At 40.5% G+C, this 17,669-nt stretch overlaps 1 protein-coding gene and 1 long non-coding RNA gene across 2 annotated transcripts in view; one reads left to right on the top strand and one right to left on the bottom strand.

The window, feature by feature from the left end:
• The window catches only part of LOC109280868 (uncharacterized), a 453,680-nt gene that overhangs the window by 112,383 nt on the left and 323,628 nt on the right, over positions 1 to 17,669 (bottom strand). The window lies entirely within an intron of this gene.
• Positions 1,365 to 4,001, top strand: LOC106737371 (uncharacterized). The gene is made up of 2 exons (XM_014606182.3): positions 1,365 to 1,649; positions 1,905 to 4,001. The coding sequence occupies exons 1-2, from the start codon at positions 1,516 to 1,518 to the stop codon at positions 3,130 to 3,132; spliced, it is 1,362 nt and encodes a 453-aa protein (XP_014461668.1). The 5' UTR covers positions 1,365 to 1,515; the 3' UTR covers positions 3,133 to 4,001.

Below are 17,669 nucleotides of genomic sequence, written 5' to 3'. Positions count from 1 at the left end.
TTTCCTAAATAACCAACATTTGCAGAATCTAGAATCATAGAAAATTTAGGGTTGGAAGAGACCTCAGGAGGTCACATCTAGTCCAACCCCCTGCTCAAAGCAGCACCATCCCCAACTAGATCATCCCAGCCAGGGCTTTGTCTAGCCAGGTTTTAAAAACCTCCAGGGATGGAGAGTCCATCATCTCTCTGGGTAACCCATTCTAGTGTTTTACTACTCTCCTAGTGAGAAAATTCTTCCTAACATCTAACCTCAACTTCCCTTACTGCAACTTGAGCCCATTGCTCCTTGTTCTGTCATCTGCCACAACTGAGAGCAATCCAGCTCCCGATGTAAACTCAGATGGTGACTGGCCAAACCAGGTCCTTACAGTACAGTACTGATTAGTCCTTCTAGCACCAAAGACTGATTCCTACATCACAACTGACTAAACAAAGAGGTAGAAGCCAACTACGTTCAAGAGGGGGCTGGTCAAACATGGGCAGCATTCGAGGAAAATAAAAAAGCTACTAACATTTTGAACAGTCAGATTCTATCCCTGATATTGTATTATTGAAATATAACTAAAGGTGGAAGATGTTAAATCAGTACTAAGAAATGGCACAATCCAAAACCTAATGAACTGAAGTTTTGGATAAAATTCCCTTTTGTCATCAGTGGACTTTGAACTGGGCCATAATTTATTCAGCCACAGTATTTGTCAACCTAGGCATCCTAGTATCCTAAAATACTGAAAGAAAATTGCAGTATTTTTAAGAGATTTACTTAAATTTCACCATTGTTTTCTGAAAAGATTTGAAGAAACGTGATTCGTTGGATGTTGATAATGTCTATAACTGTTATAAACCAGATTAACAGTTATAGACGGTTAACAGAAATTAACTCATATTTCTGAAATGCAGCTGTATTGCTCTGATTCAATACATTTTCTTCATAGTCGAATACATCTGAGATGGAGCAAACAGAATATTGCCCTCTGCCAAATGGTGATAATATCTCTTTATTTCACAGGGATATTGTAACTTACATTTATTAATATTTGCGCAGGCACTTAGATGCCGTGTTGAAGATGGCTCGGACAGAAAACAGAGACTCTCCATATATACCACTGCCATAGTAGCTGCTCTTTACTCCAGCTATTATTTCTACCTCAGGGTCCTCAGCATTCTCAAGAGGCCCGAGAAGGACAACTTATAAAGCAGCAGACTCAAAATATATACAAAGAAATCTGATGTTTCATTGTGGCAAACTGCTTATTACTTGGTTTTGAAAGTGCCACGGTTGCTCAGGCACCAGTCTTTCACATCCCAGAACTGATGAGGTCATAATGATGAGCTCAGCAGGAGACAAACATGCTATGACGATACCGATGAAACCAGCTGCCAAATATGTCCGTTTTACTCCCTGTCTGAACCGGCTTGGACGGATTCATAAATCCTTTGAACGATGTTGGGGGAACTGATGGCAAATTAAGAGGCAGTTACTTTTTGACTACCGTTTGGTCTGTTTGGGAGCATGAGTAGTGCTGATGTCGTTACTGAAGATTCAGCAATGGCAACAGCTAATACGGGAGAGAGAGATCGTCTTCCAGACATCAGCAGTTCCTTCAGGAATTTAGCATTTTGTTGTGTTGGCTGCTTTCAGAGAAGGTATGTGTGGATGCTGTTTAGTACGATGACTTCTCCTGTGCCACAGATATAATGGACTAAGGTATTTAAACAAACAGTCCTTGTTCCACAGAGGATAGCATCAAGGACTACTTAAGTGTGAGGATGGCAATCAAGTGTGTTATTTGAAGTCTGTGTAGCTCTTAAGACAGTGTAATGTAGGATTTAGGCTGAGATACAAGGTTTTACAGCTGCCATTTGTTCTCAGTTCTTAATTCCTAATTTCCTTCTCTGCAGAACAGAGTCAAATTCTGTGAAAAAGGTGACAAAAAAGAAAAGAAATAAGAAAATACCCCTGGCTGATAAGGCTAGCAAGCAGGAGTGTCTTGAGACTGGACAAGACTACCACGAGCCTTTGCATGAACGTGACCATGGGGATGCTTTGCTTTTACATTTTAAGCCATACAACAAGGAAGTCAAAGGCAATTTAAGTGCTGTGCCTGTAGACATATGCCACAATGAAGAAAAGCAGGAGCAAAAGCACCTACATGCAGTTTTCCTAAATATGCAGTATAAGAAAAAGAAAATGAAGAAGAAACAGGACCACTTCAACATGTTGTGCCCAAGCACAAGTCTTATGAGCCCCAGGTCTGAGAGTGGACCTTACAAAGAAGAACAAAACTACCACCATGCACAAAATTGGGAGCAACTACCTACAAGACCTGTGCACCATGGCACATTGTCCCTAGGAGTAACCTTTGAAGAAGACCAGCAAGAAAATGTGATTTTTGATGGTGCTCCATACAAGGAGGAACAGGACTACCAAAGTGTACCAAACAAGGAGGAGCAAGAACCTAAGAGACACGTGAGGGCTTCATCCTTGGAAGTAACCTATGAAAAGAAACAAAGCCAAATGAGCTCTGAGTCTGAGGGTGCATCGTACAAAGAGGACAACTATGGAGGTGTACTGTACAAGAAGGAGCCACAGCCTATGGGGCCAGAGTCTCAGAGTATGTCATCCCTGGCTAGAAACCTAGTGGGTGAAGAGCAGGTAAGGAAGGAAAATACTAGGAGCCTAAGAATAGTCCTTCCACATTATGAAGAGTGTAAGAAGATGAGACAGCATCACCAAACCAACTTGATCCCAGTCGTTCTCTGTGATGACAAGAAGCAGCAGCAGGATGCACAGAATCAGCAGAATATTATGCCCCAGAATGACAGGGACAGGGAACTGCAGGATGGATGCAATCCACACAAGCTCATATCCTCGTGTGTGCCCCATGTGGAGGAAGAACAGCAGAAGAGACAAGATCTCCTAAACACCACAGTCCCATGCGTGTCCCAAGACAAGGGGCAACAACAGGAGAGTCAAAATCTCCTACCTATGTCGCATGAGAAAGAGGAGGAGACAAAACAATTGGAAGTACAGGAACCCCTGAGCTCCGTATCTCTGTTTGTGCCCTATGAGGAAGATGAGCAGGTTGAGGAAGGGGAGAATCTCTTCACCTTCTTGTGCGAGTCTTAAGAGGAAACCAAGCAAAAGTGACATAACCACCTTGGACGCACCTGGCCTGCGGAGAGCAGAAGACTCAGGAGGGACAGAATCATTCATCTCTGTATGAGAAGGTGGAAGAAATATGAATTATCTGGAAACCTTTTAATTGAAAAGCACAATTTAGAGAGGATAGAGAGTAAAACACACTGCAACCAATAGTTAAATGTCAATTGATTCCACAGTTTAATCCCTACAGCAGTATGGTAAAGTGTTAAAGGACCTGTACTGCAGGCCTTTGGCACAGACGTATTTCTGTATTAGATAATTAAAAGACCAGCATTTTCAAAAGAGAGTTCCCTGAAGACACACACACAAAATAGTGACCTGATTTTCTATTCTGAACAGCTGTAGATCCCATTAATGTCAGTGGAAGCTGCAAGTGCTCAGCAATTTTAAACCTCGAGTTAGGTACCTTACTCCACATGAATGGCCCTAAATAAGTGCCCTTGGTCTGATTAGAGCAAGCACTAAGGACAATCAAAATTATACATGAGGCTATTACACAGCCAGCAGAAGAGCTAGAACATACAACAATGATGAAATCTGAAACGGGGACTAAGGGCATGACCCTGCACAAGTGAAATCAAAGGGACTTTTCTGATGCTTTTGTCTATTAGGCTCTGATATTTGCCTATACAAATGTGTATATGATTGTTGTCCTCTGTACACAATACATAACACGGAGGATGAGAATCAGACCTTAAAATACGATTGTATCAGAGAACACACCACCTATTACATCACTATAAAGAAGGTATGGGGTGTCTTTTTGAATACATTTTAAGTATTAAAATTCATGTCACTATTATCACATACTAATGCAAACACCTTATAAAGGATAAATGGGAGATCCCCCCCCCCCCCAGCACACTATGTGGGTCTAGGCTGCATAAGAAAAGTTGCAGCAGTTGTTCATAAAACTGCAGGAACCTCTTGAATCCTGAACTAATATATTTCGATTTGAAGACTCCCAGTTATACATGTGGGGATTTGTTTGGGTTTTTAACAAATATTTTTACTTAGCTGAAAAAAAATTGCAGGCTTGAATTGCAGAAAGAAAAAAAATATACCAACAATATTTCCTGGACTTAACTTCATATTTTCACCTGCCGGGTACTGACTGAATACTCATTAGATTTCTTCAGGAACATTTCACATCCCTGGAGTGTGCCAAGCAGTAGCTATAAGACGAGATATAAGTGTATCATATGATGTGTTTATTATGGCTGTTTCTCTGTAGCTGTTACAAGGGAACCCCTTTGAGGCTAGATAAAAGTTTGCCAAAAATAAAATTCAAATATCCTTTTAATCAAAACAAGATAAAGAGGAGATTAGTGCCACCAGTGTCAACACCACCACTTCCAAAACATATGCTCAAATAAAACATGAAAGCTTCAGGGGATTGGGTTTTGCAAGCTTCAGTAGCTTACACTTCCTCTCCTCTCCAACTCTATGTATTATTAAAATGCATCAGCTGATGATGTGTTAATGACAAGCTTCATTCTCAAAGGACTCCAATTCATTATAGGGACACCATCAACTTAGAATTCATATCACTAAAAACAAAATCTGTTTAAATATGTGTTTATGTATTTTACTGATAGTTTTACATTTTACTGCAATTTAAAAGACCATATAAGAAGCACCCATCTATTTTTTTTGCAGATGCCTTTGACATTATTTAAAACAACTGAAAAAACCAACACCTCCCTGAGAACACCCTAACAAAATGCTATTCCCAACATAATCCAATAGACACGATTTTTCTGCATCGAACCTTCTTTTTCCCACAATTGCCCAGATGATTAAAACAGAAAGAAATTTTATATCAAATCACTTTCCCCAAATCCCAGTCTTTCGTTCCCTTTTGTTCAACTGAATAATGAAAATCAATTACAAGTTTCACTTCTACTTGTGTATATATGAGTACCTTCAGTTTCAGATTCTTGAGGAGAATGTCAGAGAATAATTTGTTTAAAAATAACCATCTCCACTGGAATTTTATTAAAAGAATGGAAATATTTCCATTTGTCCTTTTGCAAAACATTGGTTTTTATGACATCCAAGCTTTGATCCTTTAAAGACTTACCAAAAAGCCTAGTTTCTCACTTACCGAGAGAAAAGTAAAACAATGAAAACTAGAGACAAATTAATCAAACGTGCAGACATGTGGTAAAATCAGTGGGAGTTTGGCTTGATTAAAATTAGCAGGATCTGGTCCAAAAGTCAAGCAAAGCAAGGGTAGAGATGAATCCAGAAAAACTCCGGTCAGAATATCCCTAAAGTTTGGATGGCTTTGGATCTGCTATTCTGGTCTGAGTCCATCTCTAACGAACAGCTCTTTCTATGACACTGCTGCCCTTTCTATTTCCATTTCATTTGAAGAATGTTCAACATTAAGAAAGTGACCTAAACATCTGTGTAATTTTGAGAATCTTCTTAAACTAAAGGCTAGATTCATGAGGATGTTTTAGAGGCTTGAATATTTTTAAAATCTGTCCCAAAGTGACATACCTGCCTTCCATGCCCAACTTTAGGAGCTTTTCCTTTCTGCAGTAATACTCTATAAACCATTCAAATGATAACACCAGAAATTAAACATAATGAATGTGAACACAGATAGAATTTTAAAAAAGAAACTTCGGGCCCCAAACCAGACTTTATGGAAGGTTTCGTATAACTTTTTTCCCCCTGGCTTTCCATTTTCATAGTTGTGCAGGATTTCACTAAGGATTAGGACTGGAAATTCAGACAACTTCAGAAAAGTTAACTTATTATATGTCTTACCCTAGGCAGAGGTGGAAAGCTCAGAAAAAAATATCTTATGAGAATTTCAGCTTACTTTTACAAATCCACTAGTTCATCTTATAGAAAGCTGTTGTAGATAATCTGATTTTGGCATTCACAATTTACAGTTCTCTTGTCAATGATACAAAAAGCACGAGCCTACCATTGTGAAGGCTCATAAGGCTTTCATCAGGTTTATCTCTAATTTTCTAGCATTGTCACTTACTACATTTTCAAGACACAATTTTAAAGCGATGCAAAAAACAACTAGCTCATTATGCTAACATGCAAAATATTAGTTTAATGCATTTTGATATATTTTGTGGGGTTATATTTAAATTCAACAATGGAAAGGTTAAAAGCAGTTCTGAAGCTAAGAATAAGAGTTCATCAGAAGAACACCACACAAAGTTACCCTAAAGACCAGACATGTCTGGGAAGACCAAAAATGATATATTTTTGTGATTACTATTGTAACTTGAACCTGTCTATTTTCATCTGAACACTATGGGAAGAACGCTGGCAGAGTTAACCACTAGGGCTGTGTGAAGCTTTGGTCCCCGATTCAATCCTGCGGAGGTTCGGCCTGTTTCTGTGGCCAAATCTCTGAATCTGAATCAAATCAGGAGACCCTTTAATCTCTCTGAAATGAACTTGAACCCTTTGAATCAATTTGGAGAGATTTGGAAAGATTCGGAGATTTGGATATAGACACAGCTTTAAAATGTTTTTTCTACATATCTCAAGGTACCAGGCGGCTCATGAATGCTGCAATGCTGGGACGGATGGAGCATCTCACAGGGATGGGGGGGGGGTGCTCCCCAATGTGCTCAGCAGCAGACCCAGAAATGGACCAGAAGCACTTCCAGTTGACGTCTGGGTCCACCAGGGAGTGCACAGGGACCACCACCCCTGCCTCCCCTGGGCTCAGTGACTGGTGCCATCTGGGTCTGGGGGGGCACCCGAGGTCCCCCTCGGCTGATCGCCAAGCCAGAGAGGAGTACGGGGGTCCCCAAGCATTCACGGGTCGCACCTGGTACCTCAAGATATGTAGAAAAAACATTTAAAGCTGTGTCTATGGCTGAAACACTGATTCTCTGCATCAGCATCAAATCTTCAGATTCGTATTAGGCCGAACCGATTCAGGACAGTTATACGAATCAACAAGTCGAATCACTGTCCCCCATTCAGGCCGAATCCGAATCCAAATTGAATACTGCCCATTTCACACACCCCTAATAACCACTGGTTTCTAAAATGATCACATCATTATTTGGAGCCTTTTTTAATACAGTAAAGGTGTTTCTTAAGGAACCCTCAAGTGAGTCTAACTCCACAAACCAAAACCTCAAGAAAAATTATTCAGAACCTAATCCAACTGAAACTAGATATTTACCTACCACTCCACTTAAGTGGTCCACCCCCCTACCTACCACAAATCAGGGGACAAACTATTAGACAGTGGGACATTTACTGGGGTGTGATAATACAGCTCAAAACATATTCTATTCCTGAGTGGGGCTCCACCATTAGCTCTAGCTCTAAGTGAATTCTTTACATTTAAGAATCCAGGTAAAAACTAAGAAACCCCTTGTATCTGGACCAGTTTTCTCACTTTACAACATCTGTTAAATTTAAGAGGCAACCACATTTTTTAAGTGTGTTTGACTCTTTTTTGAAAATTCTAGACCATATTACATAGCTAGCAGCCAAGAATCACCATAGTTATCTATTATAACCCTGAGGAATTCAGTCATGAAACTAGGTTTTCTCTCCAGAGCAGTGACTCTGGCTTGAGATCCTTTCAACTGTGCCACAGGATGCCACACAATGTTAGCTGTTAGGTTTGCAAACATGATTCACAAGATAAACCGAGATATTTCAAATAGAAATCTATAGTTGTGGTCTTGAGTTCTTTGCCGCAGAAAAAAACTGTTCAACTATTTTTCTGTAATCAAAACAAAGAATGAAAACTAAGAGTTGGCATTTTCCAAGGGAACCCTTGAGTCTATCCAGGGGTGCCTCAAGTCTATCCATGAATAGGTTGCATCTAAAAAGGCTGAGAACTACTGCTGTAGAGGAAGGTAGGGCAGTTATTAGAGGTTTGGTTTACATTGGCTTTGAAGGAGGTAATTTCCTCGGTCATCACTGTTAATCTGCAACTGCACAAAACTATGTGGCACCTTAAATGAGTGAGAAAATAGCAAGTTAAAAGATTCACCACCGGCAGATACAAAAATTTTGGAAAGGGGGGACGGGGGGGCAAAGTGTTATTCATAGAAATCCTAGCCGAGACAAACAAAACAATAAAAAAGATAGTGATAGGGCTTTAGCCTACAAAAAGGGCCCTGTTCAATACATCTCCCATGAGGCCAAACTCCCATTTCCTTTAGCAAAAGGCAAGGCAGGAGATACTAATAGGCTCTCCTGCCCAAAAGCTCTAAAGGCACGAGCTTTTGCAGACAACAGCCTATTTCATCAAAGCTTTAGCAGCAATTCTGTCTGTGTCGGGCACTCACTCAAGCCTTCACATTGCATTGTCCTGAACTTTGGTGGAGAAGCAGCACCCTTCTCACTGTGTAAGTAAGGATGTGGTTGTGAAAGGCAGTTTGTAGATCTGTTTTCATCTTCTGATTTAGCATCCGCTTTTGTTCACAAAACACTTTTTGGGGCACAATGTGTCTATGCACAATGCACAGGTAAGGACCTTTGGCCATTATGTACGATACAGATCATACATGTGTGTACACAATTGATTCTGCATAAAAACAGGTGTGTTTCCAGCCATTTGCCCAAAAAGCCAGATTTGTGCATGAAAAAATAGGTGTGGAGAAATCAGGTATTTGTTTAAAATGCCCTTTAAAATATTTGCTTAGAGTTCATTCTTCATTATTATATATTTGTCAATGTTGCTATTAGTTCATGCAGCCTTATAAAATATATAGTTATTATTTATATTTTTATATATACACACACACATATATATATATATATATATATACACACACACACACACACATATACACACACACACACATATACAAAGGGCTTAGTCCATCTGTCTACAGCACTCTTTAAGGGTGCCAGGAACCCAGTGTGGTGGGGAGGGCAGAGGGAGGGGGCAGCTGAGGAAAAGCGGGAACCAGACTCCCAGCTACTAGAAGGATACTGCGAGAAGACAATTAGATGGACAACGTCATCAAGAAAGTAGCCTCACAGTAGCCAGGAGCCGAGCTCCCACTTTTACTTATCTGGGCCCTCCCTCTACCCTTGCCATGCCAGGCTCCTGGCACCCTTAAAGAGCGTTACAGACAGACAGCGTTAAAGAGCGTTACAGACAGACAGACACACAGACAGACAGACTAAGCCCTGAGGACCAAGCTACAAGAAGAAGGCGATTGGACTTGAGGCGACAGCAAGAGAGCTGTGCAAATGAGTCCCAAGAGGAGGCCACTGTGAGAAGACAATTAAATGCACGACGTGCTCAAGGAAGTCGTGCAAATGAGTCCCAAGAAAATGCTGCTGTGAGAAGACTATTAGATGCACAATCCCACCAAGAAAATTGCCATCAAGAAAGTCGCCATTCATCGGTCATTCTTGATGGGCAATTTGCTAATATTTATTATATACGGATAAGTTGTGATGACTCCAGCTCTGGCAGATGGTGTGGGGATTTAAGATCAATGCACGAGCAGAATTTTAGAGATCATTTTGCTCCAGTCCTTTTCTTTTGGAGGTCCCTTTCCCCACGTCTGGAAGAAACGCACTTGGTGTGTTCATAACTGGGGAAGCCAGCAACAAGGATTCCTCAAGTGCTTGTAGGCAATTGAAAACTGAAGTTGGAATCGTATAAAGCTCAACTCCTGCAGGTTGAAATACTAAAGAACCTGGATGCTCTGCAAAACTATTCTGTGGTGCTCTGGAACGCCACGGAAGCATAGATTTAAGCCATCTCCCTCACACTGTTTCACCAGGAGTTCCTCTTTCACAGCCTAAGTTATCTAAACAGGTTTCAAGTGAATACATCTCCTATCAGAAACAGGGCAATGTCCCCAGATAAAATGTGCAGACACGACCCAGTTGCAGATAATAGGGTTTGGAACAACTCAGGTAGCAGCGTCTGGCAACAGGGACTGTAGGAATCAAACCTTGAAAATGTTGGCACCGGTTTTTAAACTACTCAGAGGGTGTTATGAACGACAGGGGGCAAAAATAAATATTCTAAGAGAAATTCACAGTGCCCTTTTATGAGTAAGGGATTTTAGCTGCCCATAATCAGAATTCATACATATTTAATAAATAAGCCGAACATTATTAAGCCACTTCACCCTTTCATGTCACCATTACTAATGCTGCCCTGTGTGCCTTCAGACAATAATATAAATTATAGGAAGATTTTTGTATTAAACACTTTACAAAACACCAAGAAAAGGCATTACATTAAAGCAAAGCGGTATTTCGGTGAAAGCATAGTATTTTAATACAACCTCTAATTTTCACTGTAATGAAATGAAAAATGAACCGGGTGAGTCACTTTTCCTCTATGAAAAAGACCAATCAACACAGATGGCCTTTATTTTGGCACACGTAGTGGCACTGATCTGGTACCAATAGTTGTCTCCCAGGATAAGATTATCACCGAGCATTTTGAAATCCCATATTGTGACCATGATCGAGCCACACTCACCAGAACTCCTCTTCATCAGGGTATGAAACGGATCTGAATATGGCGCTGTCAGTCATGAATTATCCATGATCAAAGTCATTATAGTCAGAGAATCGAGTTCAAACTAGTCTCTCTGAACAGGTACACTGAGAAAGCCATTGAAAGAGTCTCTGAACAGGTTTTCTATTCTTTTCAAGCATGTTTTTCCCAACACAGCATTTATGTAAAGTACAGCATTAAACAAAAGCTCAAAGCACAAGCTGTTTTTCAAAGAACATGACCCAAGTAAAGCAGATACACCTCAGGAGTTCTGATAGAAGGGCAGAATCAAAGTGCGTAGCAAAAGACTGACAAACTACTTCATTGCAAGCCAGGTTTTTCTTTACATCTGACAAGAAATTGTATAGCAGTGAGAAAGAATTGATAAAATGTATAGGGTAAAGGAAAGGGTTTTTTGTTTTTTTTTTTTGGAAGAAATGTGATACAAATGTAATAGTTTGTCGTGTGAGCATTTAGGATGTTGTTTATCTTTACATGGTTAAAAAGCATCTATTCGTCTTGACATAGTAGGTATATAAAGCTCAAGGCTTTCTCATTTCAAAGAAAAGTATAGGTACCTGCAAAATCATGGGAGTTTTTTCATTACCAAAAGAGCTGTGAGAACTCCTTTAAAATCCATGTGTTTGAATCTGACAGTAGAAAAAGCTATAGGAGGAATAAACAGGTCAACATAGTTTATATGGCCACATTTAAAGCTAGACTCAAGTGCAAGCAGTTGCTTCATGGTCTTTGTTCTACTTGCTAGACTCTAGACTCCATAATTATTCTCTATCTCCTATTTTTCACAGACAGGATACTATCCTATGTGCAACATCAATATGTATAGTGTGATGATGGGCCTCAAGCTAACATTTATTATTTGCATCAGACTAATACTACTATATAGGTGTTTCCCAAAGAGGAATGAGGACCAGGGCCATACTTCTTTTTTTCACACTTTTGTGTAATTCCACTGAATTAAAGAGATTTTCTTGATTAACATGAGTCTGAAAGGAAAAATCAAACCCAATATTCTTGCACCAAACACTTTACAGGCTTACTGTTTTCAGTGTTGCCGATGGTACTTTCTAGGGTGGATCTGGGGGGTGGGGGTAGACTGGTGCACCTACACAACCCTTTGATTCCTGGTCCAATCAGAGTTTAAAACCAACTGCCTGGCAATGATAGCAGCATTTCTAGTCAGACAGTGCCCAGGGAGTCAATTGACTTCATGGCTAATTATTATCAGATCCTGTCTAAATGCTTTGTTCCAACGCTCTCTTCTTTTTAATGGACTTGATGTTCCACCAATCAAGCTCTCCTTTGTTCTGCAGGTCTGCTGTCTGAGAGCTGCTCCTGGTAATGAAACTCCTATTTCAGAGCCCTGCAGATGGTTTTTAACTCACTTCAATTAAGTTATATTTGTTTTTTCTTCAATCTTAAACTGAATAATGGGGCTGTGCGAAACTTCGGTTCGCGATTCGATTCAGAGGAGATTCGGCCCAACTCGATTCGGCCGAATCTCTGAATCCGAATCAAATCAGGGGACCAATTTAAAGGTCCAAATCAATTCAAAGCTCTCTGAATCTTTGCAAAAGATTCAGAGACCTTTGATGATTCGGGCAGTCCCCAGAGGCTGCAGCAGGGAGCTGACTCCAAACTGGTAAGTACTAGGGGCAGGGAGGAGGGGCGGGGGGAGGGGAGAGGAGACCATGCCAGCCCCACCCACTCCCCTGCCCTCCCCACCCCAACTGCTTGCACTTGAGTCTAGCTTTAAATGTGGCCATGTAAACTGTGTTGACCTGTTTATTCCTCCTGTAGCTTTTTCTACTGTCAGCGCCCCCCATGGCTGCCCCTACCCACCCCAGGTCCTGGTACTTTAAAAAAAAGTGCTCACTGGGTGCTGCTGGGAGAGGGGGCAATCCCCACTGCCCCCCACTGCATGGGGGTCTCTGAAAGAGCCCCCCAACTCCCCCTTGTTCCCCCAGCTCCCCCACGGGTGACCCGCCAAGCCCAGCTCTGGCTCTTTAAGGAAAAAAAAGCCAAGAAAAGGCCCAGGACTTACCACTTCTGGGGCTTCGAGGGGCTCGTGCAAAGCCCCCCATGTGGTGTGGGGCAGTGGGGATCGGCCCCCCGCTGGCAGGAGCATTTTGGGGGGGTGTTTATTCTTGAAGGGCCAGATCTGGCCCGGGCAGGGCACCTGTGGGGAGGCTGGGGGAGCTGGGGGCCTCATGCAGAGCCCCCCATGCAGTGTGGGGCAGTAGGGATTGCTCCCCCCATTCAGCAGCACCTGCTGAACCGGGGCTTTTTTTTCTCCCCAAGTGCTGGGAGCTGGGGTGGGCAGGGCAGCCACTGCCAGGCTGGGAGAGTGGGCGGGAGATGGGCTTGGCCTGGCTGATTTGGAGATTCAGCAACAGCCAAAACTCTGAATCAGATTCAGCCGAATTGAATTGGGACAGTGATTCGAATCACCAAATCGAATCACTGTCCCCCGAATTGGCCGAATCTGAATCCGAAGTGAATACTAGCTGCTTCACACAGGCCTACTGAATAATACAGACCTAGATCCCTAGCATATTAGTAAAGCTTCTAGTTTATTTTTAACTAAAGAAAAAAGGTGTTTTTTATATGGGATGATGCACCTCACCACCTGCGCTCCCCTTTGCAGAATTCTAGATCCTCCCATACTTGTTTTCTTCCTTAAAGCCCAAGCCCCTATAAGCGTGAAATTGGGGGAGAATCTCACCATCATTTAAAAAAAAAAAAAGTGAATTTTTAGCATTAATTGTGGTAGATCTAATCTGGAAAATTTGACCCAAATGAACCTTAATGCCTCAAATATCAGAAAGTAAAGTGAAAAATAATAATGTATAATTCCATTTTAAGCCAATATAGAACTTTTGAAGATCCGTTTTAAGATGTTTAACCACATGAAGTGCGCAGTATTTCAAAGCTTACAATCTTGATAGATATACAACTACAGTTTTTAAATTACCTCAGTGGCTCAGGAGGACTTCTGCCTGAAAAAGTATTCCCTATCCCTCCCCCTGCCCCCCCAAATTCAGAATATCAACATTTGTTTTCATCTAAATTCTCCATAAAAAATGGAAATTATCCTTTAAAAAAAAAAAACCTGCAAAAGTTTCAACTAAGAAATAAGGTTTTGATACTGTTCATCAAAAAACTAGTTGAAAACCCAATTTGCTTTTTAAAATGAATTTTGATAGAAAAATTTCCACCAGTCCTAATTAGAACTTAGTTTTGCCCTCAGGGAAAAACAGCGTGTCCTTCTGTTTTACCATTTGTGTGAATCAAGCAGTTCATTTAGTAATCCATAAAATAACATGGGTATGTTTTGCTAAGGATCTTTTCCCAATGATTTAGTCACTTTATGTACAATTTGTAATAACTTTAATCTGGACAAATAATCACCTCAGCTATATGTTCTGCCCAATGTTCTGTTCTCTTCTTTAAAAGGTATTAAGAACTGTGTTGCCAATATCTCATGTGAGTGTGCACATCTTGCAAGATCCATACATTTCACTGCTTACCCTTTATCTTGCAGATTTATTTAGTCATCGAACTAATGAAACAGAAACCCAGCAATTTTTTGAAAGCAAACTGCATTATAATAACATAACTATAAAATGTCAAAAGAATCAGGTGAATAAATATGAATTCTTTTCAATCAATAGAAATATAATACAACTGTGCATGGATATTATCTGGTTTTCAATGTCACAGCAGTAAATTATTGCTACAGCTTGTTTTAAAAAAGTGGTAGATCTGCTGAAAAGGTGAACCATGATGAAACCATTACACATCCCAGATAAGTTTTACAATACCACTGTTCCTGTGCTCTTCCCCTACCTTTTATCTAGGAGTCTCAAAGCAGTTTTCCAAGACTAATAAACAGGACCTCCAAATACTCTTTATTCAACAGGCATTTTATTCATTTTTAGCCTCAAAATGAGGTAGAAGAGACTTGCCCAAGGCCAAAGATCAGAATCCAAGAATCTAAGCTCTCAATTCCATGTTTTGAGTTATAAACTTTTATAAATCTGTATTAATTTCTTGGGCAATATTTGAAAAAACAAGGTCACTCTCTCAGTGATTGCTGTAGGCCAGTAAGACTCAGCTGGTCACATGCATCAGGTGAGTTCCTTGATTTCCTACATAAAGTCATATCTGACTCCGGGGATAGGAAGCAGTGACAGATCTTTAAATTGTTATGTCCCCTTGGGCCACGGTAGTGGAAAGAATTACAGGTATACAGAAATATTTCATTTGTTCATTATTTACATGAAGATTCCTATGTTTGCCGTGCTTTAGAAACCAGTTAGCTACAAGCTGCAGCTATTCAAAACCACTTAAAAAAGAAGTAAAACCTTTGCCTTAAGTTGAAAGGCAACCAGAAACTTGGTGCAACTACTAGTTTATAGATAGTGTTCATTATAAAACACATATTTCTAATTACTAGGGGTGTGCAAAATGGGACATATTCGATTTGGATTTGGCCTGAATCAGGGAAAATAATTTGATTTGTTGATTTGGATCACTGTGCCTGAGTTGATTCGGCCGAATCCAAATCTGAAGATTCGACGCCGATTCAGAGAATCAGCAATTCGGCCATAGACACAGTTTTAAATGTTTTTTTCTACATACCGTGAGGTACCAGGCGTGGCTTGTGAATGCTGCGATGCTGGGGTGGATGGAGCGCCCCACAGAAGTGCTGGGGAGGGGGCACGTGCTTGGAGGCAAACCTGGAAGTGGATTGGAAGTACTTCCGGTCCACTTCTGGGTCCACCGTCAAGCACATGGGGGGGCCCCCTTTGCTCCCCCAGGCTTGGTGATCAACTGCAGGGGGACCCCGGGTGCCCCCCCAGACCCAGGAGGCACCAGTTGCCGAGCCGGGGGGACATAGAGGGGCCTCCAGTGTGCTCCCTGGTGGACCTGGAAGTGGAACGGAAATGCTTCCAGTCCACTTCTGGGTCTGCTGCCGGGCACGCTGGGGAGCCCCCCGCACTCCTGTGGGAAGCTCCATCTGCCCCAGCATCTCAGCATTTGCGAGCCACCTGCTACCTTGAGGTTTGCAGAAAAAACACTTTAAAGCTGTGTCTATGTCCAAATCGCCAAATCTTTCTGACTCTCTCCAAATTGATTTGGAGGGTTCCGATTTGATTCAGAGAGATTAAAGGGGCTCCTAATTCAATCCAGATTTGGAGATTCAGCCACCAAATTGGGCCGAATCTCCACCGAATTGCATCAGGGACCGAAGCTTCGCACAGCCCTACTAATTATTGTGGGGGCAATTGACTTTTTTCTGGCAGGTGATGGGGCAATGGGTTGAAGAACCCATTTCCCATGGAACCAGCAGCCAAAGATTTCATCAGCCAATATGATAATGAGCTATTTCGGTTGAAATGAGCTGATTAGGGTTTTTTTTCCCCCCAGCTGCTGTTCAATTAATGCACCACTTTTTAAAATTTCAAAATGAAGTTCATGAATCATCTATTTTTATTTATTTTTTTTAACTGCAAACTGATAAATGAATTCAGCCTTTTGGTGACACAAACAAAAATAGGTTGATTTCCAGATCTGGAAGGAGTCAGTGTTAGCATTTGATTAAAAAAAAGCTGTGTGATTAAATATTTCTATATAAAGAACTAATAAAATGCAGATGATGAAAGTAACAGCCTGTAAAACTAAAAGGTGCTGCAAAAGGCTCTTAAATGAAAGGTTATAGATCATGAGTCATTTAATCCAAATAATAAACTGTTGTTGTCAATGAAAGATCTGATACAAACTGATTTAGATAATACAGAAAAATAAACATACAATTTGACAGCCACCCTGGATTTATAGAATCATGAGATTAAATGCTTTCCACTTATTCAAAGAGGATTAGTCAGGATACATTTATTTATTTAAAGCAGATCTTTTACAGAACTAAAGAGTTTACAATGATATGGAAAATAGAAAATCCATATCAGCTTTAGCTTCTATCATTCAGCCGCAGATGTGAAACAGCTTACAATCAAATATGCAACATACTGTATTAGCAAAAAAAAAAAAAAAAAAAGAAGTACAAAATAATCTTAAACTAGTTAATCATGGGAACACCACATAGATCATGCTAAATATTTGTATACACTATTTGCACTGAATGGCAATAAATGTTGCAGGTATAAACAGTACTTCGGACACATTCATAAAATAAATCCCATCTCTGTAAAAGAAGTGCGAGTCTGGACTAGTTGCCACTGAAATCAGTGCAGCTAAGATCACCCAAAATATATACAAATTAAAAGAAAATATACTATGAGAAGGAAGATATATGGGTGCTAACAAGAAAAGACAACTCCTATATTCTATCCTCAGATCTGCCACAGACTTAACTGAAACTCTTTATTCTTAAATTCACGCACATGGAAAATGGATAAACCTCTTACCACGTAGAATTTGAGGAGTCTCCAGTCATATTTTTAAAGTGATCAAAGGTCTCTCGGGGATAAGCTTTCATTTGTACTAAGACATGTTTACATCATTCTGGCTGTGCAAAGGCCTTCTTCAAGTCCACTTCCATGACCAGAGTGGTATAAAGTTAGCTTAACACAGATGAATATCAAACTGTCGGTGTTTCTTTTTCCTGATGCTGAAATGCTAGTAATTAAACATCTAGGTCACATCTAACAATTAAAGACAATGAAAATAATCAGGGTTTCAAATTTTGTTCATGATCGGATCCAAACATTGTAGAGCACCTAGCAGATTTGGGCCCTTCTACCGGTGGCTGTAGGCACTGTACAAAAAAAATAAAAACATATTGTATGTGTGTTTATCCCAGGTTATGACATCAAATGGATGGCTGTGCATTTTTTCACTTGACTCTTTCCTATGTTTAAATTCAGCTCCTATCTTGACATTTTCCAAACTATTCTTCATTTTTAGAAGGTAGCTCAGCATGACAGAAGCAGCAAAACTGATGCTATAAGAGTAACTTTCATCCAACATT

Source organism: Alligator mississippiensis, chromosome 7 (assembly GCF_030867095.1).
Source record: "Alligator mississippiensis isolate rAllMis1 chromosome 7, rAllMis1, whole genome shotgun sequence".
Taxonomy (NCBI): domain Eukaryota; kingdom Metazoa; phylum Chordata; order Crocodylia; family Alligatoridae; genus Alligator; species Alligator mississippiensis.
The sequence above is the reverse complement of the archived record's forward strand: the minus strand, read 5'-3'. Positions and strand labels throughout refer to the sequence as shown.

Coding starts and splice junctions, on each gene's coding strand:
- LOC106737371 (XM_014606182.3), top strand. CDS start 1,516: ATGAGTAGTGCTGATGTCGTTACTGAAGATTCAGCAATGGCAACAGCT. Junction 1,650..1,904: donor GTTGGCTGCTTTCAGAGAAG/GTATGTGTGGAT, acceptor CCTTCTCTGCAG/AACAGAGTCAAATTCTGTGA.